A 21961-nucleotide genomic window follows, 5' to 3' on the forward strand; every position below is an offset into this window, starting at 1 on the left:
ATTGTTAGTTATTAATCAGAGTTAATATGATCAGTAAATTAAAGCTCCAGCTGTGATAGACTAACTAAGAAGGAGGGGGGTCTAGAACAAGGACTTAGACAGATAACATCAATCATGTCTATAGAAAAAGGTTTTTATTCCAATAAGACAGCAATTAATTTATAAATCCATTTGGGATGTAGTCATTATTTATAAAAATATAAATCAGTTTCTTGAGTCATTATTCTTCTGAGTGTTAATGGCATTTACTCAACAAGTTTCTTTGGGAGAGTGGTTTTTTGAGAAACAAAGAAAAATAATTGGCAAGTTTTTCATGTATCATATCACTTTGTAGATTCTTTGTTAACACCTAAATTTTCTATTTAAAAAGCTAAGAAGTGCTAAGATTGAAAATACAAGAAACAGCCTAGTGAGAGTGCAATATCAATATTACCTTTTGGTTAAGAAAATGCTTTAAAAGGAACATTATAAATACCATCAAGTATAAATAACATAAATGATTTTTTCTCATTAATAGATAATTTCACAGAGAAGTAAAGAGAAAAATTACTGTGAAAAATAATCTCGTAATTCAGAACTCAACAAAACATGCCATTTATTTAAATGAAGTAAGGATAATTTAACAGCTACAATAATTATTTATGGTTTGGAGAAAAGTAATGTACAATGTAGGAAGGCAGGCAATCAACTCTAAGTGTATAACATATTTTGTTTTAAAGTATTATTGATGTTTCTGTTCCTTAAAACTAAATAGTTTGGATAATAAGAGTCCAGTCTGATGCTTAAAATCCAACAAGAGCTATCCCTTGTCACCTGCTGATTAATTGAGCACTACAATGCTGTCATAGAGCAGGAGAATTCTGCCCCAGGTTGTCAGCCTTTGAAGGTCTTATTCTACCACAGTATTGATGAATGCAGGCACGAGCTGTAACAGGCATGGTAAAAATATTATCTGCATGCTGAATTAGGCCATTGTTTTAATTCTCATTTTCTTCAGAGCTCTAGGTCAAGCAATCCTTCTCTTTTCCCCTGTTAGTTCAAATTCTCTGTCAAGAAGTTTCTGGGAAAAAGCCAGCCAGAGATAAATAAAGCTAAAGCAACTTCATATTTCAAACACTTTGGTGGAGGACTGATCTTTTTATTGAAACTACTGAAACATATAGCTGAAACAATTTCATAATTTGTCATTTAAAGACTCACTGTGTTCATCAAAGTTAGTGTATTCTAAATATCTTGGCTCTATGATGATAAGAATATTCACTTTAAATGTAAGGAATATGTACATTTATCTGATACATTTTTTGGAGATTCAATGTCTGTAGTGACTGTGTATATTGGCAGTGGGAAATTTAGGATACCAAATAGAGAAGGACATTACATAAAATGTCCGCTTCTTCAGGCTTTCTCTAGCTACAGCCTAGCAAATATTCCCTTGCCCATGGCCAACTGACCAAGTCAGAAGTTAAGTTTTCTAGACCTATAAATCAGTTTCACAAATAGAAGGTAAAATATAGAGCAAGTGAATTTCACCAAAGGGTTTGTTATGTACATGTATGGAAATATCACCCTAAACCCATTTGTACAATTACTTTTATAAAAAAGAAAAAATTACTAGTTTTTAAGTGCATTATATACTATGATACTCTGAAATAGTAAGTCATTTTAAAGGAGGAAAAAAAGCAAAATAACTTTCATAAGTTAATCTGGGCTGGCCATATAAATAAGCACATGACCTAATGCTTCCTAACAAATACAACTTATGAGCAAATATTCACAGACAAAGCATTGTTTTGCCCATGCAGAAAAAAAACATACATTTAAATTAAATTTTCCACTTAGTAGACACATACTTGATCTACCATGTGTTCACTGAACACCTTATTCACATGGAAAGGGTTAAAGGCAGAAGGCGCATCCTCCACACTCCTTAAGGGCATCTTTAAAGGCTGGATGGGCAATGGCTTTTCCTCTGAACCCTTCATAGAAAACAGCTGTTCTTTTAAATATTCCTTCATGGGGGGAAAAAGAAAGTACAAGTCAGGATGTTAAAAAGAATACACTCTTTTTTTAACTGATCCAAACCCACATTTGACACTCAGTTTGTGAGATTATAGTGTCTGACTTGCCTAGGAAGAAACATAGTAGAGTATCGATCAGTATTGCAATAAACTTACCAAAAGTAGATTTACTTAATATAGGGTACAGATTTTAAAAAAATTAATAAACTCTTTTATACTTGAGTGAATGCTGGATATTTCAGCATCTTCTCCCTAGGCATTGTCTCATCATTGGTTCATGAGTTTTGCCATGCTGGTTACCAAAACTTGATCCCAGAGCCTGACAAGGATTGCTTCTCCTTTCATGGTGTGATCATGTGTACTTGCTCCCTCCTCCAGGCTTAGCACATCACTATGTATGTTAATATTTTATTCCAAGTAATGTTATTCTATGCAGAATTATTTATAATGCAACCACCATTTCCTTGCTCTAGACTGAAAGCTATCAAGGTTCAATAAAAGCTCAAAATACATCACTCAAATATTCCAAGTTCCAGCGCAGTTCTAGGTAAACCTACTGCATTATACCTAATTTCCCTCCTCTAAATACATATGGTGAATAATGTGAATGTAGTTTGTAGGACTATTTTTGTAAGACAACAAATTAAAATGACTAAGAAGTCTACCATCAACTAACAAATGCTTATTTAATGAATAAAAATAAAGATTATATGTAACAATGGATTTTTTTCCTTTAGAATAAGGTTCAGAATGTTGGAGCTAAAAGACCTTCAGGGATCATCTGTAAACTCTTACTACGGAGAATCTGGTACATAGATCAGCAGAGTCAGCCTCACTTGGGAGCTTGTTAGAAAACAAAATTGTATTCCCTACCAAATCAGACTCTTTCTGGTAACAGGAATTCCCAAGAGATGAGGAAGAATATGAAAAACTGAGAAAATCTAGCTCAGTATCACACTCAATCCTTGGCTCTGAAAGAGCAAAAGTCAAGCCTGAGGCCAGAGACCTGTGAGGGATAATTACTGAGGCTAGAGTCACATGTCTAGTCTCAGTTCACTGTGTGTGTGTGTGTGTGTGTGTGTGTGTGTTTCCTCTTGTTCCTCTATAGTTTTAGAAATGTTCACGGTATCATTTGTGGAAGGCAAATTTCAGAAGTTAATATCCCTAAAAGTCTAGTGAAACCATTGGTAAACGTAGCAATGTTAGCTATATCTTAAACTTATTCATTGTGGAGAATATCTCTTTAGAAAGATAAATTCTGTAGGAGAAGGGGTAACAGGTTTGACAAGAAATGTACTTATTACCTTACTTATGTAACTGTAACCCCTCTGTATATCACCTTGCAAATAGGAAAAAGAAAAAAAAGAAAGATAAATTCTGTAATGTAGAATACACATAGGCATCTCCTAAATACTATCTGATATGATGAAGCCATCCAAAAAGATTTTATACCTAAATTTAGGTAACCAGATCTAACCAAAAGCTTTGTTTGTCATGATTTATGAAGTAATATTTTAAAATACTCTCTTCTTTGGAAAAGAGTGCTTTGTTTTTGGCTAATGTTTTCTTCACTGAAATTCCTCTTACATTAACTATGTATTTTGATTTTGTTTCCATTATTCAAAAATATAGAGTTCTCTACTGCAAGTTGTGAACAAAATGGCATTCCTTTGATAATCTCTGCTACATTGATGATCATCAGTATTTCTTCTTAAAACCAGTTTTTTTTTTTAAAAATAAAAACCAGTTTCTTGAGAATCTGAGGCAAGATTATGTATGATTTTAATGCACTCATGGGCTATGTGGAGATACTTTCAAATAAAACAAAACAAAAACGGGATTACTTTACTCTGACATTGCTTTCATCAGATTTAATCAAAACTACTTCATATTTCCATTGTTTTCTTGAGAATCTCTGCACAGTTACATCAAAGTTTTTTTTTCCTTCTTTATATGTGTTTATTGCCTTAAAACATTATCCCAGAGTCTCAGTACAGTACTGAAAATCAGTGTGGAAAAGGGATCTGACCTCCAAGCCCTATTCTAATTTAGTGAGAAAATTGAGGTTCCCATCATTTAAAACATATATTTAGCCGGGCGCTGGTGGCTCACGCCTGTAATCCTAGCTACTCAGGAGGCTGAGATCTGAGGATCGCCGTTCAAAGCCAGCCCGGGCAGGAGAGACCCTGAGACTCCTATCTCCAATAACCACCAGAAAACCGGAAGTGGCGCTGTAGCTCAAGTGGTAGAGCGCTCGCCTTGAGCTGAAGAGCTGAGGGACAGTGACCAGGCCCAGATTTCAAGCCCCACGGCCGGCCAAAAACAAAACAAAACAAAAAAAACCCATATATTTATATTTTATAAAATGGAAAATATTATTTTGAGGTAATTAAAAGAGCAACTGATTTCTGAGTTCCATGAAACAATTCTTATATGGATGGACCTCATTAGCACAGAGAAGTTTTAAGCTCATATTATAAACAATAGTCATAAACCATCTCTCCATTTTTATATTAGATAATTTTAAATATTCAACAATTTGTCACTAGGTAATAATTATCCTGTCAATGTCCTATCTATAACTACTTCAAGATATTAAAAATATATTTTAAAAAATATTTTAGTCTGGTGCCAGTGGCTCACGCCTGTAATCCTAGCTACTCAGGAGGCTGAGATATGAGGATCACAGTTCAAAGCCAGCTTGGGCAGGAAAGTCCATGAGACAGTTATCTCCAATAAAACACCAGAAAACCGGAAGTGGAACTGTGGCTCAAGTGGTAGTGCGCTAGCCTGGAGCTGAAGAGCTGAGGGACAGCGCCCAGGCCCAGAGTTCAAGCCCCATGACCAACAACAACAACATTTTTTTTTAAAAGAAACCTAGAAAATTAAGTTTCAGTTGACATTTCCAAACTACATATTCTTCCAGAGTAGAAAACTAAAGCTGAAACTTGAAGAGTACACAGACATGTACATTTTTATGGTAAAAGAACCAATCATTTCTTGTAGCAGTATTTAAAATATTCACTTTAGCTATAATCAAATTACCAATTATATATTTATTCAGCATCAATAATAAATTAACAAAATATATACGTCAAAGCTTCTTTCTCTACCTTTCACATTCTCTCTTCTTCTCACCACTTAAGTATCACTTAAGTGTTTTTCCTTTCAGATGAACTCAACTACCACATTTACTGAAGACCATCAAACCTACAGCCATTACCTCTCTTGTCAGTGCTCATGCCCAGAACCTCAGCTACAATTTTAAGTTCTTGCTCAGACATGTTACTTTCACTTAAAAAACAAATCTCTAACTTAATTTCCCTGAATATCTTCTCTGTAGGTATATATCCACAAAGGCTTTTCTACATCTACATTTTCTAGTAACATCTAGTGGTGTATGTAAAGCACCACTAATTCAATTTCACCTACAGCACTATGAGCCCAATATTGAAAGCAATAACAAATACTATGCAAGTCAGTTCGTCAACTTCTGTTATTTGAGTTTTGGGCCTATGCTTTTGTAACATCCAGAAGGTACATATCTCCTACCCACTATGCCTTTGGATTTAGCTAACATTATACCTTTTACTTTAATGCACACGCCTCACCCAGTATAGTACAACTGTAAGTACTTAGCTCAACAACCTTAAGCTAGATAGTGCCATGGTGGCAAAGTTATTCACATGTAACAAAAGAAAAATCAGAATTTTGAGTTTCTTTGGTCAAAATTTACTGGTACCCGAATGAAGACCTTATAGCACACTTGTTCAAAGCTACACAAGATTAATGCAGGAAGAATGTATCAGGTGCTTTTGTTTACTGGTCATTTCTGAGCTTTCTATCCATTTTGCAATCTATACCAGTGATTAGTATCCTTTACAAAGGTTACCAGTGCAATCATTCTGCAACCTTTTTTTCTCAGTAGTAACTGCAATTACTTTGGCCACTTTGGGAGACCAAGTAGACCTACTACTGAGGAGCCTGGCTTTGAAACAATATTTCATTTAGCCAAGGCCAGGAGTTCCAGAGTTCCCCAAATACAAACACAAAGCAGGCTATGGCAAGTCATTAACGAGAGGAAGTAGGCTGTATTACTTTGCTGCAATTTCTACTGATTTTTGGTGTCTTAGGAACAGGGTCATTTCTGACAGCACCAAATTTCCTGTATTGGGACAACATTGAATGTATTGTCATGCCACCTGTTTATTGACTGGTTGATTAACTCTATGAAATGCAGGAAATAAGAATGACAAAGTAATTCTCAGACAGAGACTGGGTGAAAGAACTTTTAGACGACTGATTTGTAAAATGTTATAGAACTTAATTCCTTAGTTACATATGTTTTTGTTTCTGTTTTTTGCCAGTTGTGGGGCCTGAACTCTGGGCCTGGGTGCTCTCCCTCAGTTCTTCAGCTCAAGGCTAGTGCTCTACCACTTGAGCCACAGCACCACTTCTGGCTTTTTCTGCTTATGTGGCACTGAGGAATCGAACCCAGGGACTCCATGCATGCAAGGCAAGCACTCTACCACTGAGCCACCTTCCCAGCTCTTATGGTTTTTAAGGCCTATGTATTATAAAAATAAAATTCTATATGTTAACCTTATTCATATTACACAATCTTTACTTTTCAAAAAATATTTTCATGCATTTATGAATACGAACATAATTGAAGATGCCACATTCTAATTCAGACACAAATCAAAATAAAAACTGAGTTAGCAAACTTACATTGGTTCAACTGAATAGCTTCCAAAGCCTCTATTTACATTTTTTTGAATAGTCCAAAATATGTGGGGTCAGAGATTTAACAGTGCAAAGATATGGACAAGTATAACATTTTTTCCCAACCAGTGTATTAAAATGAATTTTGTTGGGCTCATCTGATTGGCCCCAAATATGGTTGAATATTTTTCTGAAGGTTTTCTTTTTCCATTACATTTTTTAAAAACTGCTAATTTTACCAACATATGCATGATACTTTCAGGAAAATAACTGTCTCCCCTCAAAAAATGTTTCATTTCCATAATGCTAGATTTTAGTATCAACTTAACAGCCACAAACACACAATTCCCAAACTACACCTTTAGTCTCTACAATGCAGAACTGAACTGAATTTATGAGCCGTGTTATTGTTTAAATCATATAAATAAAACTTACACTGTTTCCGTGGTGCTATTTCTATACAAATGCAGAACAGCCGGGGCTGAATAGATTCTATTAATAATGCAATATTGAGTTTGGTATTGACTTTAAGAAGTATTATCACCTCCTTGACTAACCCTTAGCTGCCAGCAGACGCTGCCTCAGGCCAGTACACACCTAATTGCTCGGTAAAAAGGCCGTTTCCCTACCTCATTGAGCCGCATGATGTGATAAATTTGCCTCAGGTATTCGCTGCCACCTGGTTTGTGGCAGAGATCCAGGACCATCGTGTTTATTTTCTGCTCAGTCAGTTCAAGAGGAGTATCTCCTTCTTCTAAAACTGTGCTTTTCTCCATTGTCATAAGTGCACTAAATACAAAGGAAGCAAATATGTATCTGTGATAAAAGAACTGGAGCTGGAAAATAATCAGAATTTGAGTGTGGAGAGAGATGTAAATTTCTACTCAGAGTACCCATGAAAATTTCACTCAAGTAGGTAAGTCTTCCCAAATCACTGCTGCTATACAAATGGTGGAAGAATGAAGCTTCTGAAAGCATTTTATTAAAATTGAATCATTTCTTTCAAACCATTTCTTTATTACATTTACACTCCTTTCTACAAAACACTTCCACATCACTACAATTGTTGAAATTGCTATAATCATGGGATAAAAACAAAACATTTCTTTCTCTTTTTAAGAATAGGTAAGAAATAATTGGTATTTTTTCTAGGAGAATTAAAAAGTATCTTTGATGCCAGAAATAGCTTTGGTTTTCTGTCTTCTGTAGATTTCTCTTTACACCTGTCATAGAACACATTAAAAACTAATTAAAGTGTCAGAGGGAGAGCCTGGTAAGCTAAATATAAATTGGGTCTTTCTAAGCATTGTGCTTATCATTGGATATTTTTAATTGGCCTTTGACACTTGTTGCTTTTTAAAACTATATGCTCTCTCTCTCCTGCTTCTTTCCTATAACAGACACTTAAGAAAAGTCAGGTCATTCTTTCAGTACAAGGGTCTATTTTTACCCTACCAAACCATTGAAAATACAGTTCTGAAACATTGAGTTGTTTGTTGCAGTACTGGAATCAAACCCAGGACCTTGTCCATTTTACACAAGTGCTCTACTCCTGAGCAACAATTCCACCTCTGAAACATTTCTTCTTGAATGATCATCTACTTACTTATTCTTGTTTTGAACATTGTTCCCATGTTAATAATGGATGACATATACATTTTAAACATCTCAGTCTATATCTGTGTAAAACAATGTATCAAACATCATAAAAGTATGCCACACTAATTTCCTTCATGTAATTGCTATTAAGATCATATAAGGGTTCTCAATGTAAGTATTTTAGGAATATTCCTAGTTTTTCACTATTTCCCAGACTAAATGAAATTTTTCATGGTGTAATCAGCTGTATACTGCAGTTCATTACTGAGATTTTGCCATGATTATAAAATTAGTTCTGCTAAGAGTCAGTGTTGCTGACCTGAAGACTGAACCAAATGATACCCAGCTGCTGGACATTAACTATGATATTGCTTCCACATGTAGCTTCAGAAATCCTTTTCGAAAAAAAAAAAGGTAACTTTAAGATCATATAAGCCTTGCTAAAAGAAAAAAAAGCCAATTCTGAGTTACTTAGAGCAAACTATTTTTTTAAACAAAAGACATGTGTTACAATAATGGGAATTTTTGCATATCTTCTGTAAGCTACATACAAGATGCAAGCAAAATTTCTTGTTAAGGTTTTGTAGAGGCTGACATTGAAAAAGTTGGGGCCCTCTGACAAAGGAGTACCTTCATGCCCGTTCCTGAATTGTATCCTTTCCTGCCCATCACTGTGCAGGTGAAGCAAATGATTGGATTCAGTCAATGCTATGATTAATGAGTTCCTCTCTGGATTTGGGACTGCCTATCAATCATGTCATTAGGGAGAATGTGCCCTGAAAGACGCAGACCTTAGCCAAGGAATAACTGCATTAATCTTAATCTGTATATGCACCCAGCCAGCCAAGTCAGGGTCACCATGATGAAAAACAATAATCTTCAACTCGACAAATTACTTTGCAAAGACAGACATTTCTTTACTTTTGGGGCTGTGTGTTCTCAAAAATCTAAGTTGACTGTTTACAGCTTGAGAGTTAGTACAAAGTGAAGGTTATTTTAATGAATAGTAATGATTTCAGGCAGTATGCAAGACAGGCAAGGCTTATAGCTGCCACCTTTTTAACTAGTTATTTTCACCATTTCCATAAAATCAAAGCTAAATCAGAATTCTAGTAAAATAAATCTAGCTAAATGATATTGGTTCCAAGATAATCTTCATGAGGAATTAAGGCTTCATTTATCTTACCAGAAGAAACAATTTAATTTCTGTGCTGGTGTTATTTAAAAAAAAAAAAAAACTAGGATAAAGCCAAGGCAACCTTCTATCTAATATACACATCATAATTTGAAATACATTTTTCCTCATAGTGTAGAACTATGAACAAAATTATTATCAATTTATGAGAAAGACTTAGCTGTAGAAGTTTATATCTATATCAGATAATTAATTTGAAATCAAGGGCAAGAATAAACATTCCTATAGTACCCAAAGCCTATGAGAATGTTACCTAACGTAAGTTAAAATCAAGTTGAAATTTTCACACACATATAAATAAATTTGTTTGCAACTTTGTGTATTACTATAAGTTATGAAATTGCAAAAGACATAGTATTGTGATACTTATTCAGAATCTTGGAATGCTATAGCACATTTAAAAAAAATCAACAATTCCACATTTTGGTACAAATTGTAAGTGATAGCTAAGTACCACTTTTGAATGTTAACTAACCAGTTAAACATTATGTTGACAATACTATAAGAGATAATATATGGGTTGATGTGTTAAATTAAAAACACCTATTTAGGAAAAGTAACTAGCCTACTGATTACTGTATATAGGTCTAACCATATTATTTAGCTATTGCCTTAAATAAATTTTATTTGATATATATATATATATATTCCTAAGTCAGTAGTAGATATAATCAACTTTATAACTAATCAGACAACTATTTTTCCATTTATTTCTTCCTCTCTTTTAATAACCACTGCCACATATGATGACATCCGACCTTAATCTTTTAGTCATTGATTAAAGCCTATATATTAGTATTGAATGCAAATATAAAGAATAAGAAGGTCACTGTCAATGCTACTAAGCATTTCCCTGACTGTTGCTGTTAGTCTTCCTACCCAAGGGACCTCTCAGAAGTAAATTTCTAGAAGTCCACATGACAATTATGATGGCCTACTTTCATTATATAGATTACTATAGTCTTCCATACTAACATAAACAAGAATATTAGTATATAACAGTTGCTTACTAGTTCTAAGCCTGATGCAAACAACTTTATGCCACTCAATTTCTCAAAAAATTTCATCATTCGGGTATCACAATGAAATTGAGGTTTTGAGAAAGTCACTAACTTGAACAAGATGCCCATCTACAAGCGATTTATACTTGTCCATCTAACTCTACAACCTATCATCTACAAATAATTATAACCATCTTTCAAATGACTTTTAGTTGTTTCAGGCAGAGAGAAAGTTATACTAGAATATGCTAGTGACAGGAATATAATTTAGAAGAGTGGAGGGCACTGGGGCAAGGTTTTTATAAAATAGGCAGAGTTAGTAGACCACCTGAACCGGAATTACTTGATCAATATCATGTAATTCTATATCTGAAAACTAACTTTAAGACAGGAGAACTCCATGTACATATTTAAATTCACTAGGGACCCTTAAAAATCTTTGCAGTACTACAAATCACTTAGCTCTTGATGACAAAGCTATGAGAAGGCTGACATTTTCATACTGAAACAGCTGGGTGTGTTTATGGCTCCAGTGTGATATGCCCCAATTGCCCTCTGGGATTCTTACATTACCAGATGAAAAATGTGTACCTTTTTGACAATCGAGTACACAGAAAGCAATAAAAAGCCTTTTATATCCATTAATTCCTTCTTAATTTAATCTCCATGCCCACTCCATTTACAAAATGCTCTAGGCTATCCACTAGATACTTGTTTGCACACTGAAAAGGAGTGAAACTAAATTCCCTTGGGTTTAACAACACCCTTTTAATCAGAAACCTTAATATGGTGAATAAATAAAGTATAGTGTTCCATTATATCAAGAGGGTTTGAATTTTAAGAAAACAAGTAGTGTCTAAAACCCCCAGTGTTTAGTTGGGATACTAATCTTTTTTTTTTTGTATTCATCAAAGCTCCCATGATTTTAGGCCAAATGATCACAGACACCCATCTGACAATAGTTTGGTGCTGTTGTATATTGGTGATTTTGTTACTGTGAAAGTAGTTGATGAAATTCAGTGGTAGAAAAAATATGACTTTACCATTCAGTGCTAAGTTTCCTTGCTTTCAACAGTTGGCGTTCTATCCAGTTGGGATTTTGTTGCTCAATGCTCTGTGTGACCTTCTGAATGTTTTGGTTAGGGCTACTGTGCCCTTGAATGATGCTTTCCAAACATGCACAAATTAAACTGAGTTTCTCTTTACTCCATCTGTCAAGGGAGGCACCTGTTAAGAGTTCCACAGTGTTTCCATCCCCAAATATCCGACATGTAATTATAACCAAGTTCCAGACAAGCAGGCCAACTTTCTTCAATTCCACAAAGTTTTTTGACATTTTTCTCTCAGACAGAAAAAAGAAGTATTTAATTGAGGGAGGCAAACATGCAATCACTGTAGGTAGCTTGCTGATTACAATAGATATTGCCTGAGCAGCAAACCTTGTGAAGCCTGTGGAAGAAAAGACAGAAAAGGTATGATTAATATTAGCATTTAAGCTCCATCACTGCATAGTTTTGTGCTGTACAGGGATGTCTAATTTTTGTGGAGAAAATTGTGGAGAAGAAAAAGTTCTTGACATATTCTGACAGAACACAACTGGGGTTTCCTGCTGGATTTTCTAAATTCCCCCAGATTCCAAGATTAGTATTTTTTTTCCTCCTCTCCACAAATGGCAATTAGAAAATTCAGAATTATAATTTGTAGTTTTATCTCAGACTGCAGCTTTGAAGGACCTAGATGCCTCACTAACTAATGCAAAGGCATCCCGCTCAATCTCTCTCTCTCTCTTTATAACTTTCAATAGCACTGAGCCCCCTTTATACCTTTCTCCTCTTTCTCTGGAATCTGTGACACAATCACTCCAGCTCTTCTCAGGTCTGGATGAACTTCTTTTCATTTATAACCTAAACATCTCCCCAGAGAACTTTGCTTCCCCATCATGCTCTTCCCATCCCAGCCCTCAGTCCTTTTCTATCATATAACTTGTTTGGTTTCCTCGCCATCACCTAATTAAAATTCTTTGCTCATTATCTGTCAACCTCCACTATAATACCAACTCTAGGAGAGCAGTACTGGAATACCATCATTAAGTACCTCATATGGAGGAGTTGTTCAATGAACATCTGTTGAATAAATAAGTCAATAATCTGGTTTCTGTTCAACTCTATTACTTGTCTTTGTGTCTGAGACTAGTTCCACATTTTCCTAATACCTCTTAAATGTACATGCATGTTTAGCAGTCCTTGGCCCTTTGCTAGATGATTCTGTAGTTTTTCTCTGCTTGGTCTGTTTCTCTAAAGGATGTATCAATCTTCCTTCTTTATATTAGGGTTTTTCATTTGGACTGGGTAGTTCTTGGTTTTGAGGAGCTGTCCTGCACACTGAAGGATGATTAGCAGTATCCCTGATTTCTACCCACTAAACATCAGTAACATACCCTTCAATTGTGATAACTCTTGTAAATGTATTTTACTATCTTTGTTTGAATAATATGATCTATATGACCATGTTGGTAATCAGAATCATAATGCACCATGCAAGGTAATCTTTTGTGTGTCTTTGTTATATATATCATTGTGTTAGACTTTCCATGGCTATGATTGAATGTCTGACATAGACAACTTTAAGGAAAGAAGACTTTGTTTTGGCTATGGTTTCAGATCTCACAGCAGTGAGAGGACACTAGAGCACAGAAGCTCACATCATGCAGCCAGGAAGCCTGGAGAGTTAGCACTAGCTAACTTCCTCTGCTCCTTTTATTCAGTTTGGGCCTCTATTCTATGGGATGGTGCTGCCCACATTTCAGGTGGATCTTCCCCTCAAGTAATCTTCTTTGGAAATTTGCTAACAAACATACCTATAAGTGTGTTTCGCTAATCTTCTAGATACTTCTATAACCAATCTAGTTGCCAATCAAGGTTAAACATCAAGCTGGGCGCCGGTGGCTCACTCCTGTAATCCTAGCTACTCGGGAGGCTGAGATCTGAGGATAGCAGTTCAAAGCCAGCCCAGGCAGGAAAGGCTGTGAGACTATTATCTCCAATAAACCACCAGAAAACCGAAAGTGGTGCTGTGGCTCTCCAATAAACCACCAGAAAACCGGAAGTGGTGCTGTGGCTCGTGGTAGAGTGCTCGCCTTGAGCTGAAGAGTTGAGGGACAGTGCCCAGGCCCAGAGTTCAAGCTCCACGACCAAAAAAAAAAAAAAGGATTAAATATCACAATCTTATTATTTATGTCTTTGTAAGGTTTCAAGAGTATAAGGCTATATCTTTTTCAATATTACACAGAACCTGATATAGTCGTTTTCTCATAAATGTAAGATCATTTAATATAGCACTTAGTTTAAAAACAAACAATTTTCTTTTTATTCAAGTGAACAGCTATAGATGAAGTTTAAAAAGTTGAAAAAACAACTTTAAAACTCTCTTCTGACTTCTTTGCATTTGAAAATTATTTTAAATGTCTTGTTCTTTATATGTTTATGATTCATATGCTCTCCTTTATTGTCAGGTATTTTATTTAAAATATTGTAGTTTATCTTCCCTGTGTCCTAAAGAGGGCCTAAGCATAGATACTAAGCAAACATACCACAACCTAAAGAGATAGCAGGTAAAGATACCAATACTCTTTATAATTGGCCTGCTACTGATATTTTATATATAAACTCCAAGGATTCCAATTACTCAAGTTTTATCATTTCTTCATGTATATTAGTTTCATAACATCTATGGATTATAGAACATGGAAAAAGAAAATTTACAATAAATAAAAATAGTTTTAAAATTAATTCTAAATTTTTTATTTGTTAACATAAGAAAATATCAAGAATATGTTAAATGATGGTAATGTGACTTAATATGCTTATCAATTCTTCTTTTTCTTTTTTAATGTTGGACATGGGCTTGAACTCTGGGCCTGGGCACTGTCCCTGTGCTCTTCGGCTCAAGGAGACCATTCTACCACTTGAGCCACAGTACTGCTTCTGTATTATGCTTTATGTTGATTAAAATCTAGTCTTTATACTTTATCATATACAGGTGTTTCAATACCATATTGTAACAGCTCTCACAGGGGAGAAAGTTACCACACAAACACAGAACACAGTACTATTATACACAGAACAAGTGTATTATTAATTGTGCTTATACAACTGTAGCATGTATATATATATTCAATCTTATCGAGACAAATCTACTATTCATCCATGATAACAGTTGTTCTTACAAACTGATTTTTATATTTTTAAGGAAAATATTTAAGGATCGCTGAAATTTCACTTGGACTATTTGGGTATGTGTGTATGCCAATCCTGGAGCTTGAACTCAGGGCCTGGGCACTCTCCCTGAGCTCCCTTTTTGCTCAAGGCTAGTGCTCTACCACTTGAGCCACAGTGCCACTTTTGGCTTTTTTCAGAGTAGTTTATTGGAGGTAAGAGTTTCATGGACTTTCTTGTCTGAGCTGGCTTTGAACTGCAATCCTCAGATTTCAGCCTCCTGAGAAGCTAGGATTACAGTCATGAGCCACCATCACCCAGGCACTTAGACTGTTTTTAAACCTTAGAGAAATCTTTACCAAAGTCTGGATAGTAGTTTTTTCAGGTTATATTAGCTTTTATAAAATAAGCTCTGTTAATGACTTCCTATAGTACTTTGTGTATTTTGGTTCCTACTCTTTTTCACAATTTTTCACAGGTGTATTTTCTTTGTGCTGCTATCTCTCTGCCCTCTCCAGGATTCATTGTTTCTGTTAATGTAATTCTTCCAAACAGTTTTCGTATAAAGCATTCTTTTCATTAAAGCATAATTTTCTATTGAGAGAATACCATCTCAAGCATATCTTTCATTTAATTGCTGTTAAAGTAACAAAACAAAACTAGTTCCTTATGCATTTGCTCTTTGAAATGTAATGGAGCACAGTAATGGCTAACCTATGTATGAAACATATGATAACACCTGAATTTCTACCCAACTGTATGGCAAACCTCCTACCCTGTATAATTTATTGTAATATTTATTTCTTTTAATCTTCAATGTTTTTCATAGAGTAGTATTTGCTGACAACTAAATAAATTCATTTTAGTTTGTCACCATAGTGTTTCCTATGTTTTGCCACTTTCAATATGTCAAGGACAAATGTTTCCCTAGGTTCTGGTTATTTGTCTTTCAATAAGTTAGTTTTGTTTTAAAAAGGGAGACTTTACAATGTATCACTGTTTAGGCATCTTTTACAAAGAACATGATTACATATAACTTGTGAGAAAAAATTATACAGGATTATATGTTTGAGATACCTACTTGTGAAATGTTTTCCTAATCAGGACAACTTCAAACTATTGTTAGCTAGTATCTCAAAGCATAATGCTCAGAAACTACATTGTATGGAGAACAATATTTCAAATAGTTTTCTTATACTTTTCCCGCCTAAATCTGATCAAATCATCACTGTTGTACCTTATGGCTGAGGAAAAGTACAAACTAGCAACAGAAATAAGTGTGAATATTTTCATTCTCATTATATACTCTTCACTGAATTGCTAGTATTATGGTTTGTTAATTTATTACTAGTATGTTTTGGGAGGATTGTTTTGTTGAAACTGGATTCTACAACACAATACAAAAGACAGCTTCAATGCATGGCTAAATTCAGAAAGCTAAAGAAAGTTGCCTCTTGCCTAACATTGTGGTTCTCCTGCACCTTGAGCCTCCCCTCAGGCTATCCCCAATGAAAAAACGAGCTTACTTACCTACTTAGGGAGGCTCCAGTGATAATCTCCATGTGAGATATAATAAAATGTAACTTCTTCCTTTCTTACCACATACCAGAGAACTGCACTTGCCTTGATATATATCCACCCACTTAGAAATAGTTTTCAACCACCAAGTGAAGACACTGTATGCTTATTTAGTTTATGTCTAACCTTAAATACAGTGCCTGGATGTAACAGTTACTCATTAGCAAATATCTATTGAATGAATAAATGCTTTACTGGCCACAATATAAATATTATCTGGCTTGTACAACAGTTTCTCCTTTATCTTAAGGGTGAGTTCAAGGCCCATAGTAGATGCAGGAAACCACAGATAGTACTGGATTCTCTATATTTTTTCTTATATATAGATACCTACAAAATGAATTTAACTTATAAATTAAACATAGCGATAAACTAATCATAAGTATTATAATAATCTACTATAATAAAATCATATATAAGGACTATTTTTTTTATTCTTTCTCTTGAAAGAGTACAAACAACTGATGGTAACTGAAACTGCAGGAAACAAAACCATAGGTGAAGAGTGAAAATCAAGGTGAAAAGTGGCAATCTAAAAATCTAGCATTTCAGAGGATGGAAAAGAAGAACAATAGAAGTCTTTATTAATGTACCTATTTAGGATACACAAATAGGTTCATAAAGTCATTTTCATCCATCACTTTCTTTTATACATTTATGTGACCTGACACCCATCTTGGTTGTCTACATATTTATAGGTTTCTACACCTAGTGAGAATTTTATAGCAAACACTATTAAGTAAAAAGAACCTTAAGAACTGGTATCTAAAAGGTAAGTAATTTTTGAAACCAGAGGCGGTATGCAAGAGCAAGGAGAAATTCCAAACTGCTCTTTAGAAAGCAAAACTCTTCACGAGTAGAATTTATTGAAAGCCACAACCTAAAGAATGCTACACATGTGTCATGATGTGCTCACTACAGAACATTCCTCCTGAGATGCTCAAAATGAATGAAATATCCAAAAGCTAGAATGAAGGAGGGATAGCAACAACTCTTACATAAAGAACTTAAGTAATGAGAAGGTGACATTTTACAATTTCAATTAAATGGCTTTACTAGTTTCAAAGGCAGTTTAATAAGGCTTGGACAGAATTAAAGCATTACTATGAAAGGTCACAGATAGATAATTGATTTGAGTTTGTAATATAAGGTCGCTGGATAAAAGCCACATTATTTAGGATCTCCATGGAAAAGAAAGGCTAGTCCCTTCAATTGACTTTTGTGAGTTCAGCTGGAGTATTTTATTGTTGAAAGTTTCCTTATTCATCTTTGTTAAGAGGAATGTGAAAGAGAAACAGTTTTATTCCAAATACAGAGTATGTAGTCAAATAAATTTCCTTAAAATTCTATTAAAATGAAACATCTGGGAAGGAGAAAATCTTTTAAAAAGGGAGGTCTTTATCGGTAGAATAAATGACTAATGTAAACAGCTAATAGCTTTAAAATACACTTGGTAGAGAGACACTGTTCTGAACAGTATCAATGCATTAAATTTAGAACCATAGGTTCTGTCAGAAAAAAATACATGTAGTTCCAAAATGAGTGCTATTTTGGACCTGAAAGCTGCACAAGTAGGTGTGCTAAAAGAGAGTAATAATTAGTGATTGCAAGGGAAAAACTTACAGGAAAGAATAAGCCAAATAGCAACTTTGAGGGTAGAAATGTTATTCTCTACAGTCAAAGGAAATTAGTCAAAATCATGAAACAAATATGTGAATACTATTGGAAAAAAATATCACAGAGGACTCTGAACTGATAGTTTTAAAAGATTAATATTTCAGTCATTTTATTTTCTGGTTTCCTTGTTCATATGGCTCACAGTAAAACAGAAAAATTAAGGGTCCTAAATGTATTTGATAGAATAAATATTACCAATCTTATAATTTTTATTGAATTGATTATCCTAGAATATTCCTGAATAATCCAGAAAATTTTTTTCTTAGGGGTTGTTTCCTTAGAGACAAATGAATTTACCTTTGTTTGGTTCTTTCCTTTTTGTTTCTTTTGGAATATAATTCCATTCCTTTGGAATGCTTTCAAGCAAGCAACTGGGAACTCTGGGTTTGCTTAGGCTTGTTTCACAGTTTCTCCCAGGGTTCATCACAGATATTATCAGACGCACAGTGTCCTTGACAGCATCCGTCAGTACCAGTCTCAAGCATTGGACGACCTCTGGCTCAGACTCCATGTTTGTTGAATCTTTAAAATGAGACGGGCATTATGGTTAGCAGAATTCAGCAATCAGCTGTGCATTCTTTACCTGGGAATGGTATTCACAATAATCTTTTTTTTTCCAGTGCGAATGAGTTTATTAAGTATCACTAAGTTTTACTTTTAATCATGAACATTTGGTGGGGGGGGAGTCCAGTCATTGGGCCTGAACTCTGGGCCTGGGCGCTGTCTCCCAGCTCTTTAGGTCAAGGCTTGCGCTCTACCACTTGAGCCACAGTGCCACTTCTGGCTTTTTTTTCTTTTTGCTTATGTGGTGCTGAGGAATTGAACCCAGGGCCTCAGGCATGCAAGGCAAGCGCTCTACCACTGAGCCACCTTCCCAGCCCACACAATAATCTTAAAGCTGTAAGAAAGGACAGCTGATTTAAACTGAGAAATTACATAATTGGTACTCAGTTCATAATCTAGTAAAGCTCCTACTTCTTGGTAGTAAAGAAATGGCAATTCAAATAATAGTAAATAACAATATTTACTAGTAGTTTTGGACCCTGGCGGTAGAATATAAATTGTATGACTTTCTTTTTTGGGGGGTCCGGTTTTATATGAATTGTATGACTTTCTTTTTTTTTTTCCTTTGGGTCCAGTCATGGGGCCTGAACTCTGGGCCTGGGTGCTGTCCCTCAGCTCTTCAGCTCAAGGCTAGCATTCGACCACTTGAGCCACAGCGCCACTTCCGGCTTTTTGTTTTTGCTTAGATGATGCTGAGGAATCGAACCCAGGGCCTCATGCATGCAAGGCAAGCACTCTACCACTGAGCCACTTTCCCAGCCCTTGTATGACTTTCTTTAGATTTGCAGAATACTAAAAATTTCAGGTTTTTGGCAATATTTTGAAATGTTATGCTGGAAGTATAATACAAGGCCCTGAATTTAATCGCTAGAACCATAAAAAGAAAACACCTAATGAGAGAAAAAAAATAACATTTTATTTACCCAATGGATTGACTCATTTATTCTTTTCTGTAGGATTAAATCTATTCCCAAAGAAATTAATAATATGTAAATCATGAAGATTAGAAACTCTATGAATGTACAATAATTGACGATTTCTAAAATTAGTTCTCATAAGCTATGCATGGGGTCTCAAGCCTAAAATACTATATCAGAAGTAGTGAACAGGGGATCTTGGTTCAAGTCCAGCAGGAGAAAAGTCTCAAAGACTGAAAATTCTAGATAGGGATTCAGTCTCAGCCACTGTCTTACACTATACACTGTTTATACACTGTACACTGGAGTAGGTGCCTGTCATCCCAGCTATGTAGAAAAGTGTAAATAGGAAGATCAAAGTCTAGGTAAGCAAGGGCATAAAGAATAACCTTATTGCAAAAGAACAACCCACACATGAAGGCTGGTAGAGTAACTCAAGTGGTAGAATGCTTGCCTTCAAAGTGCAAGGCCCTTAGTTCAAGCCCCAAACTGCCATACACACACACACACACACACACACACACACACACAACTCATACAGTAGTCATTTGTACAGTAAGTTATAAATCTTGTAGTTAAATGAGAAAATAAGTTAGGAAAGAGTACAATGTACTATTTTAACTTTTATATGAGATATATATAGTTTACCTTCTAATGTCAAGGTTAATTGTGATTATTGGGTAGTCTTTTTCCTTTGTTGTTTTTTTTTTGTTTTTGTTTTTTGGTGGCTCGTGGGGCTTGAACTCTGGGCTTGGGCACTGTACCTGCACTCTTCAGCTCAAGGCGAGAGCTCTACCTTTTGAGCCACAGCGCCACTTCCGGTTTTCTAGTGGTTTATTGGAGATAAGAGTCTCACAGACTTTTCTGCCTGGGCTGGCTTTGAACTGCGATCCTCAGATCTCAGCCTCCTGAGTAGCTAGGATTACAGGCTTGAGCCACCAGCGCCTGGCTTTCCTTTGTCTTTTGCTCTTTCTTCCTTTCTTCTTTTCTTCCTTCTTTGTTTCATTCTTTCTCATTTACTTCCTTTCATTTATCCTATACTTCTATTGAACATTCATATAATTTATCTTTATATGGTTTCCTGCCATTATTCATTAAATGGTATAATGAAGCTTTTATCCTATATCAATAATTAGTATTCAATTGGTTGAGCTTTTATAGCTATGGATTAAATGTATTATATCTTAGTTACATTTAAATCTGAAAATTCTAGGAACCCAGAAACACCTATTTCCTTTTATTAAAAATTATGTTTGCCTTTTGTTTAAAAAAGTTATCAAATAAAATCAAGGTATTGGAAATGATAGGAAAAATAGTTTTCTAAGAATTATTTAAAACTTAAATGAGTAGACTGATGTAAAATATTTGGAACAATAACTGGTACATAGTCTATGTAAGATATTCATATTAAGATCTGCAAGCATTGTTTTGAAAATAAAATATTACAGTTTAGAAATAGCCAATAGTCATTTGCTATGAGGTCCTGAGATCTTTTGAACAATAGATCCTCTATGGAATTTTAAGTGATGCTTATGGTAGAAATAAGATACAGTTAAAGAATGAAAAAAGGCAAAATAAAGAGACAGAGGGAACAGGGAAAAGTAAGTAAAAGATAGGATGGACACATGGTCAGGCCATCTGGCTTCATAGTTTTACCATGAATTTCTTCATCAGTTAAAAGTTACAGTGGGTATGGATTTCCAAGATATTTTGCAGAGAGAGTATATAAAGTCCAGCTGTTGTGAACCCAAATCTTAATTCTAGATTACCAACATAAAGAAGAAAAGCAAACAAGGTATCCTCCTAACTGGATGATTTTCTGTTATATATTAACTGAAACAGTGGCAAATAAACAAAAAGTTCAAGCTATAACATGTAATTTATAAACTCTACTCATCCAGTATCTACTTTGGTAATATTTCAAATCAACATTAAGAAACTTTACTTAATCTAAGAGGGACATCAGTGTTATTACCTATAAAAGAGAGAGAACATGAAGTTATTTATGGGTGTTCTTGGTTTACATTTACTGTGTCTTTCAGATTACTAAAAAGAAAATACTTCACAGCCAAGTACATACAAAATCAGTAAGACCTGTGACTATACTTTTTCTTTCACAGCAAGTAATCAGGAGTCCCTAGAAAGAAGGTGAATGATGGTCTAAATCAAAACTGAGCACAGAGTTTATGCAGCAGCAATTTGAAGATTGATAAAACAAAATCAGTTAATTTGTTTAAAATATAAACTTTTACTTTCATCAACATACTTTGAAAATTTGATAATAACAGATCTTGCAGGGCATAAAAAATGAAACTTTATTATTATTATTATTTTTTTGGGTTCAGTTGTGGGGCCTGAACTCTGTCCTTCAGCTCTTCAGCTCTACCACTTGAGCCACAGCGCCACTTCCGGCTTTTTTCTTTTTGCTTATGTGGTGCTGAGGAATTGAACCCAGGGCCTCAGGCATGCAAGG

General features: G+C 34.9%; 1 protein-coding gene across 1 annotated transcript in view; it reads right to left on the reverse strand.

The window, feature by feature from the left end:
- Window positions 1-21961, reverse strand: part of LOC105989795 (uncharacterized protein KIAA0825-like) — a 185734-nt gene that overhangs the window by 54978 nt on the left and 108795 nt on the right. The window contains exons 12-15 of the mRNA XM_013022014.1: window positions 18305-18529; window positions 11582-11987; window positions 7373-7532; window positions 1851-2009 (exon numbers count right to left, since the gene is read on the reverse strand). Of these exons, the coding sequence (XP_012877468.1) occupies window positions 1851-2009; window positions 7373-7532; window positions 11582-11987; window positions 18305-18529 (950 nt within the window). The remainder of the gene's footprint in view (window positions 1-1850; window positions 2010-7372; window positions 7533-11581; window positions 11988-18304; window positions 18530-21961) is intronic.

Source organism: Dipodomys ordii, unplaced genomic scaffold, assembly GCF_000151885.1.
Source record: "Dipodomys ordii isolate 6190 unplaced genomic scaffold, Dord_2.0 Scaffold59, whole genome shotgun sequence".
Classification (NCBI taxonomy): domain Eukaryota; kingdom Metazoa; phylum Chordata; class Mammalia; order Rodentia; family Heteromyidae; genus Dipodomys; species Dipodomys ordii.